This window comes from Lathyrus oleraceus, chromosome 1 (genome assembly GCF_024323335.1).
Source record: "Lathyrus oleraceus cultivar Zhongwan6 chromosome 1, CAAS_Psat_ZW6_1.0, whole genome shotgun sequence".
Lineage (NCBI taxonomy): Eukaryota > Viridiplantae > Streptophyta > Magnoliopsida > Fabales > Fabaceae > Lathyrus > Lathyrus oleraceus.
This window is the reverse complement of record NC_066579.1, coordinates 411605677-411624737: the sequence shown is the minus strand read 5'-3', so window position 1 is coordinate 411624737 and position 19061 is coordinate 411605677. Positions and strand designations below refer to the sequence as shown.

The 19061-nt window shown below is 33.8% G+C and overlaps 2 protein-coding genes across 2 annotated transcripts; one reads left to right on the top strand and one right to left on the bottom strand.

Moving 5' to 3' along the window:
• The first annotated feature begins 6325 nt into the window (after positions 1–6325).
• LOC127112435 (uncharacterized) lies at positions 6326–6739 on the top strand. The gene has a single exon (XM_051046348.1). It carries the CDS (start codon positions 6326–6328, stop codon positions 6737–6739), a length of 414 nt encoding a protein of 137 aa, XP_050902305.1.
• Positions 6740–8137: 1398 nt separating this feature from the next.
• Positions 8138–8614, bottom strand: LOC127112423 (uncharacterized). The gene has a single exon (XM_051046346.1). It carries the CDS (start codon positions 8612–8614, stop codon positions 8138–8140), a length of 477 nt encoding a protein of 158 aa, XP_050902303.1.
• Positions 8615–19061: the final 10447 nt, after the last annotated feature.

Here is a 19061-nt window from a genome sequence, read left to right as displayed (position 1 = left end):
TAAAAAATAAAAAAAATATAACAGAAATTTTTTGGACTTGGGCCTCTCTCATTTGAGCCCACGGGTGCACAAAAATCAGGTTATAAATTCAGAGTTTCAGTGAAACAAAAGGTAATTCTATTCCTATTACCCTGGCAGGAAAAAGATAGTGAGAGAAGAACTAACAGAGTTCAGAGCAACCTCCAGAGACTGAAGGGAATTCATCTGCAAAGAACCAATTCCATCTCATATAAACCCTCAGATTGCTTTGCAAACCCAACCGGGCAATTCAATTTCATTCGATCTCTCCAGTCAGGTTTGCCTTATTCCCATTACTTTATGCTTTTAATTTGAATGCTCTGAATGTATGAGGTATTATGGGTGAATTTGATACCCTTTTGATGCATGTGTTTGACAAGAGGTTTAGGCCTCATACCCTTGGTTTCTTTTTGTGAGCTTTTCGCGAATTTTAATGGCATGATTCTGTGGTTACATTTTGATTTGGGGGCAACTCTTGATTACCCTATCTTGTTTCTCCAACCTGTTTGTTGAGTTTTGTTTTGTGAGGGCTCACATACTCTTGCAGGGATAGCTTGCTTGGTGTTCCACTTTATTTGTGGGGTACCACCTGGAGGTCTATTCCGATTATCTGTACTGACTCGCTTTCTTTGATAGTGTTTAGCTTGGAAGAGTCTTTGGGTTTCTTATTTATCTAATTGCTGTTACTTCGGATCTTTATCCGTACGGTAGATCTCTCGATCCCTTTACTTTTCTCGCATGTTACCGATTTCTTAGGTTTCGTATAACCTCTCGTGGCATGTCATTTAAGGTAGCGCGGTTCCTTCATCTAGGACTGCCTTTTTGCATGAGCATCCCTAAACATCCCAAACTCATTGATTTTTCTTCTCCTAAGAACACATTATCTCCTTCTACTACAGGCGAGTAAGTCTCCAAAGGTCGAGCATCCGGTAGATTGCGTAGTAACGTCGTTCACCCCAAAACACAACCCTTACCCCGTAGTTGGTCGAACTACGTTTTGCTCTGATTTTCATCCCAGATGAGATACGTAGGCATAAGACGCGATGTCTTAGCGAGCACACTCCTCTTTAACCCATAGGTAGCCGAGCTACGAAGACTCTGATTCTCAGATTCAGATGAGATACGTATGCAGTGGATGCGACGTCCGTGCGAGTCATTTTCTTTTGACCCTTCTTTTAGTAAGTAGTACATTAGATAAACATACATGCTTTTCTCATCCCTTCAATCATGTTTGCACAAATAAATTTTCAAAAAAAAATAACAACCTTTGCAACAAATGTGAAAAGGGCCCCCTAGGAGTACCTAGGATGCTTTGGGTGCCTAATACCTTCCCATTGCATAACCAACCCCCTTACCCAGATCTCTGACATTTTTACTAGTTTTTGATTCGATAAAACTTTTAGGTTTTTGTTCGCTTTCTAACCATTCCTTTGGATAAATAGAAGTGCGGTGGCGACTCGACTTGTATGATTTACCTTGGATTTAGTCAATACCTCTAATGGTAACGAATACCCCGCTACAAGTACTAATCTTATATATACCTCATATTCGATCACCAGAGAAACATACCAGCATGCTGGAAGACCTTTCAACGGTGGTCAATATCCATAAACTAACCGTTGTGTGTTCCAATCGAAAAAAGATATAAAATCCCTAAGGACAATATTGCTGAGTGATCACAAAAACCAATACAAGGCTAAGAAACTTCCAAGAAGGTTGCCTATGCATGAAGTCAAGCATAATTAACTATGAAGCTATTATGGTATTTGATACCGAAAAAAAGATGCATGTTGTTGGTTTAAGTATTACAAATAAATTCTTATAAGCATTCCTTCAACAGTGTAGTCCCATACATGCAATACCTCAATATCCCTTTCTTTTCAATGTGAATTAGGTTTACCCATGTATCCCTTTTTCTAGAAGCTACCAAAACTCGCTCAATATCTAAGATTTATCAATCATCAACCACCCCACGGCCTCGTTAGCCTCAGGCATCACACTAAATCTCAATGAATAAGTGATGACGAGTGTGTCTCTCTGTTGTTAAATGAGTTATGTCGATTATATGAATAGTCAAATCATTTCCTATTGCCGTTTGTAAAATATTAAGTAAAAATTTATTAACCTCTTTTGGGGAAGAGGTGTGGGAAACAACCTCTTTTTTGAAGGAGTTATGGGAAGGGGACCGCTGGAGACAACCGTTTTTACAATGATTTGGAAGAATTGTGCCCTAATATAAGGTGCATGGTTTTTCTTGGAGATTACTTCAAGATCGATTACCTTCAAGAGTCAACTGCCCAAATGAGGGGTTATCCCCTAATCAGAATTTTTGATTTGGTTATTGAGTGCTTTGTATCAAAAGATGACAATTTATCTATTTCTTCACAAAAACTTTCCTTTTGACGGCGGATTCTTGATTAGGTTGTGTTTTCATTATTTTAGCAAATCCTCTCTTCATAATTTAGTTAATTTTAAGAAAAGCTATATATTAGAATCATGTTGGTGTCGGTGTTAAACATCAATTGCATGTCAGACATCAAACATATCTTAAATATTAGTATTGATAATGCATAGTTTGATAGTAATTAAGATATTGGGCTTCCAATGATTACCACAAAATTAAAAAAAGTCAAGAGTTTTACTAGTAATCGGGATAAAGTTGAGAACATTTCTACATATTTTACCTATTCTAAATAAATATGTGTAAATTCAAAGATCAATGTTTTATGTTGACTAATCCATGCCTTGTGGACTTTCCCTCTAGAATTGTAGTCAATCCCAATTTCAAAAACTCTTATTCATTAATAATTTATTTTGATATGTGATGTGTGACCTTTTCTCTTTATTTGAAATCACCAAACCCCTTTTTTGATGTTGCAATAACGTCCATTCAAACTAAGCTCCAAATGCCTTTATCTTTATGGGACATAGCATAGCACAAGTTATATATAGGACATAACACTAACTAATCAAACCCCTAAAATCTAGTTCCTTGAGCCTTATTACCCATCAACTTTTTATGCTTGTATGTTGCTAATCTGTCCAAACTTACTCATATACTTCCACCTACATCAACTAAATTTTATTCACTATCCCTTTTTTAAATAAATAGATGACACGATAATAATCACTAAAAACTCAAATATATAATTATAACATTTAAAATTTAAATTCTGATAATCATATTTAATCTAACAATATCGTATTTGACTAATAAAAATTAATAAATTTAAATTTACCATGCACGCCTTATCTAATTTAATCTCAATCATTCAATCTATGTTTCAAATTTCAAATATTTTTTAAAGAAAATAATAGAAAGAAGGAGGTGGGGGGCACTTTTGGTTGATAAAAGAAGGATCCAAACCAAGTAATTAGTGGTATCTGCAGCTTTCATTTCTGCATGCCATTCAGATACAAACACTTGAAGACAAAGAAGTTGCATAGAGATAATTTTAAGAGAGAGAGAGAGAAGAATGTTGGTATGTTTGTCTTTGTCATACATAATTGTTCAATCAAAGCATGATGAACTCCAACGATTATTCCTCCTTAGCTTTGTCTTTTTGCTATTACACTTCCCCCAATTCCTCAACTCCTCCCTCTTCCCAACAAAAGGAAAAAGTTAGGATTATATTAGAAATAAATTACTAAAAAGTTAGTATAGATTTGAAACACTACGGATTTAAATGTACATCTTTTCTTATCATTGTTATCACATTGTTATATTTATTGAAGCTGTATTATGTTCTACATTGTTAAAATTAGAAGTGGCAAGCAAACATTTTCATCTAGTTTAAATCTGCTCTACAAAAATATGCAAGAAAGCAAAACAAATATAATAGAGGGGAGGGTAGGCTAGAAATATATATATATTTTAAAGTTAAAATAGAAAATGATCAAAGGTCTGTCTGTTTTACTTTTAAAAGATTTTTTTTTTGAATTTTCAAAAATAATTTTTATGAATTTTTTAAAAATATTTAAAAAAAATAATTTATTTTTTATAAATTAAAAGATTAATTTTAACATTCGATAATATAAATATATTTATTAAAAATTAAAATATAGCCAAAATTGCATAATTTAAAAAAATGTATATCAAAAATTAATTTTATAGAAAACTATTCAAAATAATTTCTTAAAATTATCATATTTAAAAGATGTCACAGTAAAAAAATGAAATATGTAAAATAATATTTTAAAAAAAACTATAAAACTATTTTTTTATTTAAGTTTCTTTTCTAAATAAAGACATATATTATAAAAATTATTTAAACAAAAAAAAGTTATCTAAATCTAACATAGTTGAATCTAGAGACTTCAGGTCCATTTGGTTTCTTGTTGTAAAAATTTGCAAAAATACAAAAAAATATTATTGTTAAAGGTATGAATAAATTTTTTTATTCTATTTTAAAAAATAAAATGGAGTGTCACGACTACAAGGATTTTACACTTTTAAAGATTAAAATTATAAAAAATCTTACTAATATTTGTGTAAAAAGAATAAAAGATTAATTAGTATACACGGATAATATATACTTTTTTAAATTTTTTAAGCTATTACTATTTTTCGTTTGTATTATTTTATATGTGACTAGATTAAAAGTCAACCTCTTCATAATATCCAACGTCCTAGATTAATTGAAAAGATTGTATTATATTGATAATGTATTTCAATTAAATTATTTAAAAAAATAAAGAGACATAAATATATTAGAAGGCATGTGCCTATTACTTTGAAGTCCATAAATCTAATGAAAAGGGTTTGATAGAATCGAAATGAATGCAACCGACAAAGTAACTAGTTAAAGATTGAAGAAACTATTTGAGTCCCATATTTAAGATAGTGTTAGAAATTGAAGAACTAAAACTAAAAGGAAAAAGTAAATGAGGTTAACATGAAAACAAAAGCACACCAAAAAGGGTCCACCACCACCATCTCCAAAGTTGAAGAAGTGTTAAGAGACATGTTGGCAGAGCATCACTCAGACTTATTATTCCTCCAAACACACCCTTCCATGTGCTACTTCCTACATTCCTTTGTCATTTACTTCTAGTCATTTTCTGCTTTAAGATTGCTTTTGCCTCATTCTACATAAAAAAGGGAGAGATATACTCGTGCCTTCTTCCCCCACATACTCACCTTAGATATTGCCCAATCAACATCTTCTTTTTGGACTTTGCATCCTACCTGCCGATTCTAATTCCCTTTTCTAAATCATTTTTAATAATGAATGTAACATGTTAAAAACTAGGGTTAAAGCTAACTCGATCTTACTCAATCTAATGGAAGAAAATTGTCTTTCACTTATAATCATATATATATTTATGTTATTATTCCATGTAAAACTTCTTATACATCTAACTTTTTATACCAAAATATAAAAATATGGTTAATTCAATTGATCAAATACTTAATTCAAGTGACAATCAGAATTGTGTTTGATTCACGTGAAATAATCATATTTTTTAAGATTAATTAAATTAAATATTTATTTGATTAAATTAAGAGTAATGCTAACTTGAATCTTAAGGGCATAAGATAAGAATTAAAGAAAGTAATTTTGTGTTGAAAATTGTGCGTTGATTTTAATAAAGGTATAAAATTCATTTTAGAATTGGTTTTTTCAATACAATTTTTTTTCAAATGAGTGTCTTATCTTGTTCCCCTAGGACACAAATTAACATTACTCTTAAATTAACTATATTTTTCTATTTATTGCACTACTTTATCTTGGAAGACCATTTAATATAAAATGTATACATCATTCTTCTAATGCTAAGAATTGTAATTAAACATAATTTAATCTAATAAAATTGATTTAAAGTGCGATGATTACTCCAATTTATAACATGTTATATATTATCTGATGTTAGAATCTTATTTATGATATGTGATTAATATCATATAAAAATATTGTTAACTTAATTGATCAAGTGCTTAATTCAATCAATAATCAAAATTGTGTTTGATTCACATTTTTAAGATGAATTTAATTATCTATTTATTCAAGAATTAATTATATTTTTATACTTGTGGCCCTACCTTAGCCATTCAATGTGAAATGTCTATTCTATCTTATCTATTTGATCTAAAATTTCTTTTATGTAGTAGTGAGTATATTAAAAAATAGAGTACAAGAAACATATATTTTTTTTAAATGTCATCTTGTTAAAGTGTAAAAAATATTATATTAAACTATAAAATCTTAACCATATAACCCTATTAAATATTTAAAATATTTTCCACCACCCTATAAATACTCGCCTATATCAATCCATTCTTAACTCTTAGACTTGCACTATCATAATGGGAAGAGAAAACCATGACCCTACTATTGTTCACTCTTCCATTGCACTTTTACAAGAGAGGTTTAGACAATTGGAAAGAGTTAAAGAAATGAGAGAAGAGAGAGAGCTAAAGAGAATGCTCAATGAACCAAAACAACAAACTTATGATCAATCAACAAGGTTGTTTTCATCCAACCATGAATTGATCATTCCATCAAGGTCTTCACCACCTCATGTTTCTCTTTCTCTTTGGCCAACAACATCATCACAGGTAAAACAACAAGAGGAGTATTACACAAGTTTGAAGAGTCCCGTTTCAATGAACTTATGCACCACAAGTTATACACAAAACATGCAGGCTAATTCATGGAAGAATGGTTATGATTGTGAGTCTGCCTCTGATTCTGGTGTTGACACTTCTCTTCACCTGTAGAGAGTCCATTAATATTTGTCTAGTGAGTCATGATTGTGGTTTGAGATACAATAAACTCTTATTATCCTAAACTCCGATTCGTAGGTGATGGAACTGGAGCTCTGATAATTCAGAGTTTAAGGTTTAAGATTTTGCGACGAGACAAGTAAAGTCTGATCAATAATTATTTTTGTCAATTTAGCGATCTATTAAACAATAATACTAAGAAAATATTAAATCATATCATATGGCTTGAATCCTCATGTACAAGAGGGTTGTTTAAAATTTTGGTATGACATAATATGTATGAACCATCTATGTTGTTTTCTTGGTTGGTTTTTTGTTTCTTCATAATTTTTCGGTTTATAAATTAATATAAATAGTGTATTTTTGGTTTGCATGTGTTCTTTACAGCTTGTCACCAATCTACTTTAAAATCATTTATTTTATTTTACTTTTCCTTAAAGAAAAGAACATAGAATATATAGTACTAGTAATAATGTACCCTGACCCTGTTGATTTTTTATATTTTTTAAAAATGTAAACTTTTCATTATGGTGATTGATCATGGAAATGGCCCATAAAGGAAATTTCCACAGGGTAATAATTAAGATGACTCCAAAATAATAAAGGAAGGAGAAAGTGCAAATGTAAAAACAAAACATAATAAAATAAAAAGAATGCATGCAAGAACAAATCCCTGTAAACAAGTAAACGGTTTTCATGCAACCTGATTTACAAAAAAATACAACAATGAAGAGGTCTTCAAAGTTCTATGAATCCAAAATTGTCTTTTCTGTCTGTTTGAATATGAGATTACCTCACAAAGTCCAACCACTTAAATCTCTCTCTCTCTCTCTCTCTCTCTCTCTCTCTCTCTCTCTCTCTCTCTCTCTCTCTCTCTCTCTCTCTCTCTCTCTCTCTCTCTCTTCTCTCTCCTCTCTCTCTCTCTCTCTCTTCTCTCTCTCTCTCTTCTCTCTCTCTCTCTCTCTCTCTCTCTCCTCTCTCTCTCTCTCTCTCTCTCTCTCTCTCTCTCTCTCTCTCTCTCTCTCTCTCTCTCCCTCTCCCTCTCCCTCTCCCTCTCCCTCCCTCTCCCTCTCCCTCCATTTTATTACTAAATACATAATGATATTTATGTGAATAGTCAATGATCATTATATATAAATAATATTACACATAATAAAAATATGATAAATGATCTTGTTAATTACCTTCCATTTCTAATAATAATTGCATTTGACTATATATTATACGTCAAATTTCAATCATCAAACTATATCACAAAAGTAAGTAAAAAAAACAAATCAAAACAAAGTAATGGTTTTATATCAGATAGGGAGTTAGATACAAGTAACAAAACATCCCTTTATGAAAATGAAACATTACATAATATAAATATATTTGTCAAGTATAAATCAATTAATCATATTCAATTATTGCATCAACTCCATGACATTTGATGACAGAGTTCAAACAAACATTAACCGAAACAATTTGCGCATTATTAACAAAGTAATCTCCTCTCCCACGGTTATGAATCCTAATCATTCTAGAATCCATTCCTGAAGGAACAAGTGTACCAGTTGGAAAATGAGATAAATCATTGAAATACAAAGGCATAAGAATTGCATGACTTAATAAAAAATCTTCAATTTCATCAGCTGACATAGCTGAAGCAGATAATTCTCTATCACCCGGCATTAAATAAGTTAACTCCCTACTTGGTTGTGATGTTCCATTTAGCATCTGCAAAAGCATTGCAAATCCATAGAAAGATCTTGCTCTCATGTCACCTATTGCTGCTTGTAAATCAGTATGGTTAAAAGGGTGTATAGTAGGTTGTGATTTTGCAAATCCAAAGAGAAAAAGAATCATAAACAAATGTTGTAGACCCATTTGAGAATAGGGTGAAGAAAAGAAATTTGATAGGTAAAAAGATAGGGATGTGTGTGAGTAATTAAATAGGGTGAGATCTATGAGAGAGGAGAGTTAAAGGTGTTTGTTTCTGCAGGGTAAAATGCATGAGGATTTTGTCATAATATTCTTTGACAAAACCTAACTTAGAGTAGGTTGTACATGAGGAAGTGCTTTCTTGGAAACCATGCAAAGGTTGGTTGTGGTATGAGTTGTAGTTGGATTTAGTGTATGAAATGCATCAACATTTTCAATCTCCAAATCTCAAACTAATCATCGATGTCATTTTAATTTTATTTTATTATTGTATAATCTAAACCGTCTGATTTTAAAATTAAGATTCAAAATTGAAAATTACATATAACTTTTATTATTGAAAAATATATATATTTAAATAAATAAAGATAGAGTAAAAAATACGAGGTGTAAGAAAATATACTGAAAAATAATGAGCTAAATACATGACATGAGGTGTGCCAAATAACCTAAAAAAAAACTTAATAACATCTTCAGCAACATTTATATTGAGGAAGCAAAAATACAATTAGCGGAAACCAAGCTAGGGTTTAGAAAGAAAATTTATCATCAACAGAGCAACAATTTTCAAAAACAACAGAAGGCCACAACCTCAAGAGAACATATCAAAACTCTAAGATCCAATATTGACTCAAGCAAAGGATATGGTTCACAAGCCAGTTATAAATTACAAGAGTAAGTAGTTGATCTACCAAAATATCATTTTCAAACAAGAGAAATGCTCAAATCTTCTATGTTTTTCTCGTTTAGTAGTTTCCTTGTAAAAATGAAATTATTATGAAATTTTCAAATAGGCTATACCACATAATATCAAATTATAGTAAATCTCTCTCTAATCCTAGCCGAACCCTTCGAGGAAGAAAAAAAGTCTCAAAGAGCGAAATGACATCTCCCGTCAAGACAAACAACCTCCCAAGCCACCAAAAGATCATATACGACAAAATTGCCACCATACTACAAGTTACAAACAAATGAGACATGACTCTATCAATCCATCATACAACATACACGAAACACAACTAGGATCAATAATAACTCTTCTTTTAAATAAATTATCTCTCGTGAGAATCTTATATCAGAGGAATTTCCAAGAGAAGACAACCACTCTTAAGAGAACCTAAATGCACCAAATTGAAGCCAAGTTGTGATCCAAAGAAATATATGAGGTATTATGAACAAAATTAGCCTAAAAAAGAACATCATAAACAAATGCAATATAATATACACCATTTTCCCAAGACACAAATTCCAACAATCTCTCTCCAAAGACAAGGTAGTACCTTGAATAATCGAAAGTAGATCGTCAACATAACTTGCTCATAGTCAAAGAGAGATCTCGTCTAATGAAAGTTCCAAACCAAAGTTCGATCAATAAAAAAACTCATCTCACCCACCTTTCCTTTTTGTATTAGAGATATGATAAGCTCTAAGGAAATTTATTCTAAGAGGAATATTTCCCACCCACGATTCATCCCCAAAACAGGTAAACATACTCGAGTCTTCCTTTCAACTTAACCTTTAAATAAACAATCAAAGGTATCAATAGATTTAGATCATAGAAGAGAGACTCATTTCCACAAAGTGGAAGCATGCTAGAGGCTAGAAGGTCTACCCCTTTGAAAGAGGAAACAACATGATTAACTAAGTGAAGGTATCAAACACCATGAGCACTTCTTTACTTAGGTTTAAAGACTTCCGACCTTCTCACCCAAAAAGAGTCTTATCAATATTGATTTTACCACCCCACATAACCTCCTATAATCTTGATAATTCTCTTATAAAACACATGTGACATTTAATGGAAAGACAAGAAGAAAATAAGGACAATATTAAGAACAAAACTAAGTATAATCAGTTTAGTCCTCAAACTAACATACATGTGCTGAACAAGTGACACCAAATAAAAAATATGTGTGTGTGGGGAGGAGGGTTGAATTGTGTTGGTTGCAGAATAATGTCCAATTATAATTTTTTTTTTGTTTATAAAGGTGTTTAAGATGATTTTATAAAACAAATAGAGAATAAGTAGCATATTAAATGAAAGAAATAATGAGGGATAGATGAAGAGAAAGAAATATATCTTAAATAAAATAAAGAAATGGAAGGTAAAGAGATAAGCGAAAGAAGACATGCGCCATAAATTTATACAAATTTGACCTAACAACTTGGTATACTCCTATCCCCAAGTGTTTCCTTTTGAGAGTTTCACTAGAGATGTGAGTTTATCATAGCTTACGCCCACAAGCATTCTTACAATCAAACAAATATTTTAATTGGCTAATCTCATGAAATAAACAAGATATTTCAACAGGATAATACTAAAACCAAACAAGAGTCTTTAAAAGGCTAATCTCCAAACAAGAGATTTTAACAGGATAATCTCCAAACCAATAAGAGTTTTTAACCAACGGAGTTCAAGAACTAAATAAATAATTTAATTGCTTAATCTCAAAAACCAAGAAATAACTTCTCTTACAAATATTACACAAGAGACAACACATCTTTAATAAAGAACAAGATAAGGACATCACAAATACAAAATTCTCACTTATATTTTTCACTCTCTTGACATTAAGAAAACTTTAGTAAAGAATAAGAAAATAGAGAATTAAAGAGTAGAATGTGAGAAAGAATGATTTCAAAACAAATATTGGTGTAAAATGAAACGAGGAGAAGCCCTCTGTTCATAGGAAAAGAATTGTCTCAAAAAGGAAATGATTCATGAGCATTTTTAATGTTCTAATTGATTAACCTTAGATATTAATGGATTAGATAAGCTAAAGAAGGAATATTTTGGAACTATGCCGTCACTAATCAATTAAAGGCTTCCTTAATCAATTTGAAGGTGTTTCAAATAAGTTAATCGATTAACCCTAATATTTTAATCGATTAACTAATGTAAATATCACTGTTACTTTATTTAGCGAGTCGGTAACCAATCAAGCATGCATATAAAATTATATTCCAGGTGTTTTATCAAATGATACAAATTTCAAAATATATTTCAGGGTTTATGAGATGGCTTAGTATCTAGATATTTACTCTTATACCTTTATATTAAACTCAGACATGCATTAAGCATAGGACAAGACGAGCCTTCACACTTCCCCTCATTCCCGACATTCAAGCTTCAAGTTCCCTTTCTTAATTCAACATTGGATTAGTACTTCACCTGATTATTTACAATTATAACTAATGAGGTTTAAGATAAATTCTTTGGTCAGACGCCATCATCAAAGGATGAGGCAATTCTAGTTGGTAAGCCACTTCTCCCACTCGAATTATGATTTGAAAGGCTCCAATGTATCCTGGGCTCAACTTCTTTGTCTTGAATAGTCCTATTAATCCTATATTAGGAGTAACTTTAAAGAACACATGGTCTCCCTCCTTAAATTCTAATGTTCTCCTATGTTGATCCACATAGCTCTTTTGAAGATCCTGAGCCCTTTTAATCTTTTCTTGTGTTACTTTTATCTTTTCGATTGTATTTTTAATTACTCCAGGTCTTAAAATACCTCTGTCTCCCATTTCAAACCAACATAATGTTGTCATATGCTTCTTTTCTTACAAGGCTTCTTATTGTGCCATTCTGATACTACTAAAATGGTGGTTATTATTGTAAAATAATTCAATCAACGGTAGGTGTTGGTTCTAAGTTTCCTCTTGTTCTAAGATACAAGCTCACAACATATCTTCCATGGTATGAATTGTTCTTTCCTTCTAACCATTTAAATGTGGGTGGTTTGTTATACTAAGATCCGATAATGTCCCCATGGTGTGGTGGAAAGCCTCCAAAAATTTCAAAGTGAACTTTGGATAACGATCAGATAGAATGTTATCTGGTACCTCATGTAGTATACTATTTTTGTGATGAAATCATGGCTACTTGAAGAAATTTGTAAGGGGTCTTAACCGACAAGAAGTCAACTGATTTGGTCAACCTTTCGACAATCATCCAAATTGAGTCATAATCACCGGAAGTGCGAGGTAGTTCTACTATCAAATATATGGAAATATTCTCTGATGAGCGGCGATCGTGTCTATCGGATTATGACTGCAAGTGCACAACCTATCGTGTAATTTTAAAAGATTATCGAACCCACAAGGACTAATGGTCAAACTATTGTTATCTATTGTTGCGCTGCAAAGCTAAGGCTGAAAGGTATAAGGATTACGAACGAGAATGAAAATACTAATTTCTAATGATTTAAAGGTTATAATTACAAATGAGTCCGGAATATGGATTCCGCGTACTTTAGGGATTAGGTAGAATTGGGAAATAAATATGATTCTATTTGAAATTCTGGTATCAGATATGAGATGTCGAAGGTAATGTCACGACACTAATATCTGAACAACAGATAAAATATAAACAGGATAAAAACAAAGAAACAATTGAACAAGCGATATAAGCAATTGTTAACCCAGTTCGGTGCAAACTCACCTATGTATGGGGGCTACCAAGCCAGGAAGGAAATCCACTAAACAAAATTAGTTCAAAGACTCTCAATAAACAACTTCAAGTTATAGTCTTTTCACCTAATCTCTACCCGTGTGACTTCTATCTAAGAACTCTTAGATATGAGACCCTACTCACTCCCCCTCAATCACAGCAGTGATATAAAAATAAATACAAAAGAAAGAAGACACACTTCAAAGACACATACTTGATCTTGCTTAAAAGCTTCAACCAAGTAAACAAATACACTCGTACTTCAAAGCTTAAAGTGGATAAATTACAACGCAAAAGTCAGTCCAATTCATACATCAATAATATGAATGAATGGCTCACAATACACAAGTTCACACAAGGCTAAAACCATAAAACTCTCTCTCTTTATCGTTCGTCTCTTGTGTGTGTAAACCAGGTTTTACATGGCCTTTAAATAGAAGCTTTTTGAATAGGCCTGGGTAGCATAAAACCCTAATTCTATTTTCCTTGCGTATCTCCTAAGAAACAGTAGCTAATCATCCCTTATTGGAAAATAGAACAATCTAGTTTTAAATCAAATTACTCCTTGAATAACGCATTCAATCTCCACACAGGCACACACATATTTGCATGAAAAACGCAATACCAAAATACATAACATTCAGACTGAATGTTCTATATACACATGTCTTAACATCGGGTCTGACATCTTAGCTAAATCCTGCACAACCATATTTAAAAAACCTGCAGGAAGCTGATATCACATGTCAAGATAACACGCCTGACATCTTGTGATAATTCTAAGTTTTACCGAAATTGATGCCAACACATAGAACCAACAAACTCCCCCTTTGGCAAATTTTGGCTAAAACATACATCAGATCATACATTCAAATAAAGTATCGGTTCAACAGCAGCAGAAGTAAACATACACACATTACTAGCAAAAATAGCAACTAGTAAACACACATGCGCTTGTGCTCAGAACACACCACCTCCCCCTTCAGCTAGTCCACACCAAGCACCAATCTGCTTTACACAGACATAACATTTCTCCCTCTCTCATAACATCAAACAACATCTAGCTATAACTACTTCTCCCCCTTTTTATCCAAAAGAGACCAAAGAGACAAAATAAATGTCTATTCAGTCATAAACCAAAATGTCAAAAGTTAAGGGTTACAAAACCAAGTACATATTCAGCTGTAAGCAAGCTGAGATACAAACCAACAAAACAGCAAAACAAAATTGCCAAAACAAGAAAATCCATCACATCAATAAAAACCATCACATTAATGAACACCATCACATCACTAGGGACCAAAGTCAAAGGAGCTAATCAGAGGAGCTTGAGCTTACAACTTCATCAGCACTAGAAATAGAATTGCCACTTGTCTCATCATTAGTTGCAGACCTCTCACTAGAGGTGTGGGCTTCAGCTTCCTTAGCATGTTCAATATTCTCACCTCCAGCTTGCTCCAAGCTTGCAATCAGGGCTTCCAACGATTGTTTCCTAGCTGTTACTACCCTTATCCCTTCACCCAGCTCTTTACAAGTCTCCTTCAGCTCAGCAATAGTTCCAACTTTTAAGGCTGGCTTTTTCATGGCAGATGTCATGACAATGTCTTCGACATGACTGCCTTCAAACAATTTATAGTGCAGAGACACATCAAGTTTCCTTCTACTAGGTAAGTCATTAGAACTCAGTATACCAGGGTGTTGCTTCAGGATAATCCCACAAATCCTAGAGGGAAATGCAATAGGCAGCTTAACTGCATTAGTAGATGCATGCTTGATGATTTGTTCAAACATAAATCTACCATAGTCAAAATTCGATTTGGTTCCAACAGCAAAAATAAATCTTCCAAGGGTATTAGAAAATTTGGAAATGTGGTTGGTAGGCGCCCAATTTGCAGCTCCTATTTTATGCAATATTGCATACTTGACAGTCAACTTCCCAGCAGGAAGATGCTTTTTAATAGGCCACCCTTTCACCTGCCTTGCTGTAATTTCTCTACATACCTCATTGTCTATAGCTTCCAGTTCACTTGCACCCTCAACTCTTCTTCCCAAAAAATTGTTAATAACAGTGGGAGAGAATGTGATACACTTACCTCTCACAAACACTTTTCAAAATTCCTTGTTGTTCTTATCAGGAATATCCTCAGGAATGTTGATAATGAATTCCTTAACTAAACCCTCATAGCAATGAGAGAACCCAGTCACAGTCTTCAACAACCCAACAACCTTTATCAGGTCCATGACCTCCTTGATTTCAGCAACATCCTTTCCTAACTCCCTTTCCATAACCACCCTTCTTTGAATCACAAATTTCCATTTGGCAGCTCCATCCTCAAGATGGAAAGAGATATTATCCAAATGCACAACATCAACTTTACCAGGGGACTTCCTCACAGTGGTTTTCTTCACAGGGGAGATGTCAGGGACATCTTCCTCAACATCCTCTTCAGATTCAGAATCTTCTCTAACCTTCCTCTTCTTCACTTCAACCTTGCTCCAAGATTTTGAGGGACCAATACCAGCAGTCTTCTTAGTTTTTCTAGCTGACATAAGCTCAGCCAAAGATCTTCCTTTTCGAGTCTTCATACGCTTAGCCACACTTGGCTTTAAGTGATGAAGTAAGCTATCCTCTTGATCATCATACCTATCATCCTCTAGGTCAATTACATCGTTTGCAACATCATGCTTCTCAGAATGGGAAGCATTGGCAGTTTTAGATGCCACGGATTTTCCTTTACCAGACACAGTTTGCCCTAGGGAGTACAAACCTTCAACAACCATGTCCTTCTCATAACTGGAGGAATTGTCATTCATCTCACTATGTTGTTCAACCTCAGGAGAGGGGTACATTTTAGACAGGGGAGTAGAGACTCTCTTCACAGAATGTCCTTCATTAAGGATTCTAGTGACTAGGTTTCTTATGACACGACCAATGTGGTGTATATCTTCCTTAGAGTTAGTGGCATGAGTTGAGCCAGAAAGGATACTAGAGATGTTACCTTGATTGGGGCATGCAGAAGCTGAGGCATCCATGGGATGGTTCAAATCAAGGGCCTCACAGGGAATAACTGATAGAGGAACCACATCTATAATCTCATCATCGTGAAAGTCCATGGAAGGAGTGCTAACCTTTTGAGTAGACTTAGTAGTTTTTGAAGCAGAAGTAGTTTGATGTTGTGACATTTTGAAGTTTCTGTGGAAAAGTTGCAGTTGCCCTAGCAGAGGAGTGTGAGGAAGAAGCAGGAAGTTGGAAGAGTTGGAGTAGGTAGTGAGGTTGTGGGGGTAGCGTGTGAAAAGGTAATAGATGGTATTTCCAAAACTATGCGATGATTTACCATAATGGGTTTATTTTAGCCACATAGACACTACTTTGCTTACTTTTCCCACTCCATATTAATTGCTACAAGTCTTCATAAATGCAAAGCCCTAATTTTCCTCTCAGGACTTCAAACTTATTTGCATCCAATGCCTTTGTAAAAATATCAGCTGACTGCATCTCAGTAGTAACATGCTCTAAGGTTACAATCTTATCCTCCACGAGTTCTCTAATAAAATGGTGACAGATATCAATATGTTTTGTCCTGCTGTGCTGAATAGGATTCTTAGAAATATTTATAGCACTCAGGTTGTCACAGTACAATGTCATGACATCTTGCGTGACATTGTATTCAGTCAGCATTTGTTTCATCCATACCAGTTGAGAACAACTACTTCCAGCTGCTATGTATTCAGCTTCAGCAGTAGACAGAGACACACAATTTTGCTTCTTACTAAACCATGATATTAAATTGTTCCCTAAGAAGAAGCATCCTCATGATGTGCTTTTCCTATCATCAGCACTTCCAGCCCAATTAGCATCACAATATCCAGACATCATAAATTCAGATCCATGAGTGTATAGCATCCCATAGTCACTAGTGCCATTGACATATTTCAGGATCCTTTTCACTTGGTTTATGTGGCTCACCTTTGGTTCAGCTTGATATCTAGCACATACACCTACAACAAAAGCAATGTCAGGTCTGCTTGCTGTGAGATATAGCAGACTCCCTATCATGCTTCTGTAGAGACTTTGATCCACACTGACACCATTTTCATCTTTAGACACTTTCAGATGAGTAGGAGCAGGTGTCCTCTTGTGGCTTGCATTCTCCATGCCAAACTTCTTAACAATATTTTTGGCATATTTACTTTGAGATATAAAGATAGAATCTTCCATCTGCTTGACTTGAAGGCCAAGAAAATAGGTTATTTCTCCAACAAGGCTCATTTCAAATTCAGACTGCATTTGCTCAACAAAATGTTGAACCATCTTACTTGACATCCCACCAAACACAATATTGTCATACCCCGATTTTGGCCCTGAAATTTTTTCCCATCAATCATTCATTTACAGTTCTCCTTGATCACTTCATCTGGTCACGAAATTATCCACCATTTTTTGACCAACTACCACCCGCTATCCCATAAACGTTTGGGCCTTGCCATTTGTCTTGGTAGGGTGAATATTTTCCCTTGGTCAAGTAGAACATGGAACCCATTATCATTTGATAAAATCAGTTTCCAGGTGCGATCGATAAAACCAGGGTTTGGCTTGAAGATTATGGTATTGCTCATCACGTGGATTGCAACCCTAACTCTTGATCCTGAGGGATCTTATTGATTGGTTTATGTGCATCGACTGGGCTTCTAAATCCTAGTTGTGGGCCCGTGGTTTGAGATATTATTGGTGAAGCTTTGTGCTTGATCTGAAACCCTAATCAGGGATAATTGGTATTCATGTGCCATGTTGGTTGACTTTTGAACATGGAATTCATCAAAGCCCTAAATATTGATCTTTGAAGTTCACGAATCATGTTAGATTGCTTTAAGGGGGTGATAACCCTAGTTGTGGTTCATGGCATTGTACACTACTTATGTTGATTATTGCTCGGTTTGAGACTCTTAGTTATTGCTTGACACTTGGATCTTTGACCTATCTAGAACCCTAATCCATGGCTTGCATTTCGTTCACATTCAAGTTCTATGGAGTCAAACCTCATGATCTATTGGGTCAGGTTTTTCATGCTTCATCCATGGTCCATTGATCTCAATGTCTGGGTGCATTCATTGGTTCATGTTCATAGTGCATGGGTTCTTGTTGCTCTTGATTCCCAATCCATTTGTATTGGTCCATTGTGTCATCATATGTTCATAACCCTCAGGATTAAGTGTCTTAAGTCTCATTATTAACCCATAAGTCCATTCAAAGTCTCATGGCAAGTTTGATTTCAAACAAATACATGAAAGGAAAAGTTCATTCTAAAATCGAGCATGTTTCCATTCAATGAAGATCATTCCCATTCCAAATAAGTGTACATTCATTCATTCAATTTGCATTTATGACATTTATACAAGAAATTCACAAAAAAAATGAAAATTTGGCCAAAAGTTGATTTTTGGTCAGCTATTGACTTTTGGGTCAACTGTTGACTTTTTTTGGTCAACCAACATACTACTTCATAACCTAAGCCCTAGCACTCATTACATCTTCACTTTTGCATAAAGTTCCACGGTCACTTACTTCATAAACAAGAAATCTCATCTTTTGCATATAGGTCATGTCTTGAACTTTGCATTGGTGGGAATACCTTGTCACGCCTTTGGAATTTCCTTGAAATAGTGTCCAATACCACAAGTCTATATCCCTGCAATAAATCAAGAAAACACACAATTATTCAAAAAAAGAACAGCTGCCATGCATTAGCGCCCTGCATCACATCATAGTATGCATAAGCATTCATAGCAAGCATCATATGGCACGTCACAATGGGGAGGAAAGCTTGATACTGTAAAGCTGCCTGCTTGGACTGAAAATCCAATTAATTTTTGTTCATAAGCATCAGAAGACCCATATTACATAATGTTGTCTCCAATTCAAAGCAACAACAACAAACATCA